Raw genomic sequence first — 2,087 nt, forward strand, 5'->3', positions numbered from 1 at the left:
TCTCACTGTACTCTCACTCTCACTGTACTCACTCTCACTGTACTCACTCTCACTGTACTCTCACTCTCACTGTACTCTCACTGTACTCTCACTCTCACTGTACTCTCACGTCCATCCAAACCGCTCCGGAGCACAAACACAGTCAGTGATCGTTGATTTCTGGGTGGCCTTTTGCAGGACAGCATGGCTCGGATTGTAGTTTGTGTCTGAGGTTTGACTGCTTCACACAAGACAACAACAGATTCAATTCAAGTCATGATCCAACTCGGGTAGTTTAACTAGTTTCTCCTACAATACTAGCAGTTTCTAATGAGAGAATCTCATAAAGATGTGTCACGTGTCATACTGCAGTGAAGAAGAAGAAATCATGACGCGTGTTCTGTGTCTTGCGGTTCTTGTTCATTAGATTCAGATTGTCTGTTTGCCAGAGTCTTCCTGAAACTTCTGAAAGACTAAATAATTGAAGTCTTCAGCTGCGGCCACGTTTACCTTTACTCGCCCGCAATTCTCTGGCAGAAGGAAACAGAACATAATGTGACGAATAACTGGAATAATAACCTCAAATGAACATCTATAGCTATTGTGCTGCTTAACAAATGAGCTAAAAACTGCTTTCAAAACAGCCGTCTGTTTATGGATGATTTTATTAAAGTGTAAGTTCTGCAGGGTTCTGGGCGTCAGCTGTAACGTCATCAAACCCAAAGATGTGGCGAGGCTGCACCCGCTGGTGAATATTCACGATCTGGTCGGAGCTCTTCATCTGCCCGGAGACAGTGTGGTTTCCCCGCCGGACGTTAATCACGCGCTCGCGGTGGCTTCGGCCGCTCACGGTACGACTGCACACAGAATACAGGCTCGGTTCCTCTGATGCTCATTGCCCGGGTTGTTTCATTGTTTTCTCACACGTCAGGAGTGCAGATCTATGAACACACCAGTGTTAATCATGTGGTGGTGAAGAAGGGCCACGTCACGGCTGTAGAGACCGACCGCGGGTCCATCGAGTGCGAATACTTCGTCAACTGCGCTGGACAGGTCAGTCTGAAGGTCCAGGGTTCAAATGGCATGCAGCTCTGTTTTCATTATATCTATTATTTAGCCTTGCTAGTTTTATTTCACAGTATTGTAGTATTATGACAGCTGGGTCTGTGGTGTGTGTTTCAGTGGGCGTATGAGCTCGGTCAGAGCGGCGAGGTCAAAGTGTCTGTTCCCTTACACGGCTGTGAACATTTCTACCTGCTCACCAAACCGTTATCTGAGCCGGTTCAGAACGACAGCCCAGGTGACGCATCACACAGCATCTCATATCATCACATCAGGCTTCGGCTGATGACAGGCAGAATCAAACACATCAAAATCATGTGAAAGCCTAATGTTTATTTGATTTCATCACTTTGCAAGTTAAAATATTTTGTTCATTTTGTTCTTAAGATGAAACAAGTTAAACATTGAGTGATTTCCTTGTCTTTTGTTGTTTGATTAACATTAAGAAAGTGCTGTCACTGTAAGACAAAGCACGGATCCACACTGATACTGTGTGTGTGTGCAGTGCTGATAGACATGGATGGGCGGATCTACACTCGGGCCTGGCATGGAGGGATCCTGTCAGGCGGCTTTGAGAAGAACCCTAAACCCATCTTCACTGAGGGACGCAACCAGCTGGAGATTCAGAACATGCAGGAAGACTGGGATCATTTCGGTGAGCTGAAGCCCCGATCACACTATCATACATGTACGAGAACAGCAGTGCATACAGTTAGTGCGCTGAAGAGCAGTCAGAAAACACCGCAAGTGTGAATATGACATACTGAGATCTGTGGAGGAGGGAAAGTGGATGCGTACTTCCAATATTCTCTCTGATAATCTCTGTTCTCTGATTGAAGAATTTCATAAAATTCATTGCTGCTGTCCTTTAACACACAAGCAGTGAGAACGAGGAATAGTGGATTTTCTGTCCATTCTTCTTAGAATTTTCAGTTTTCATCATGGTTTTCTGTTTGTTGGATGAATCCATCTGATGTACTGCTCTATCAGTGCTGTCGTGTGAGTGTGTGTGAGAGAGAGAGTGAGAGAGAGTGTGTGTGTGTGTG

At 45.3% G+C, this 2,087-nt stretch overlaps 1 protein-coding gene across 2 annotated transcripts in view; it reads left to right on the top strand.

The window, feature by feature from the left end:
* Positions 1 to 2,087, top strand: part of pdpr (pyruvate dehydrogenase phosphatase regulatory subunit) — an 18,540-nt gene that overhangs the window by 8,473 nt on the left and 7,980 nt on the right. For both annotated transcript variants that reach the window (XM_016291435.1, XM_016291436.1), the window contains exons 5-8: positions 667 to 830; positions 911 to 1,032; positions 1,162 to 1,279; positions 1,547 to 1,696. In XM_016291435.1, coding sequence (XP_016146921.1) covers positions 667 to 830; positions 911 to 1,032; positions 1,162 to 1,279; positions 1,547 to 1,696 — 554 coding nt within the window. The remainder of the gene's footprint in view (positions 1 to 666; positions 831 to 910; positions 1,033 to 1,161; positions 1,280 to 1,546; positions 1,697 to 2,087) is intronic.

This window comes from Sinocyclocheilus grahami, unplaced genomic scaffold (assembly GCF_001515645.1).
Source record: "Sinocyclocheilus grahami isolate Dianchi unplaced genomic scaffold, SAMN03320097.WGS_v1.1 scaffold271.1, whole genome shotgun sequence".
Lineage (NCBI taxonomy): Eukaryota > Metazoa > Chordata > Actinopteri > Cypriniformes > Cyprinidae > Sinocyclocheilus > Sinocyclocheilus grahami.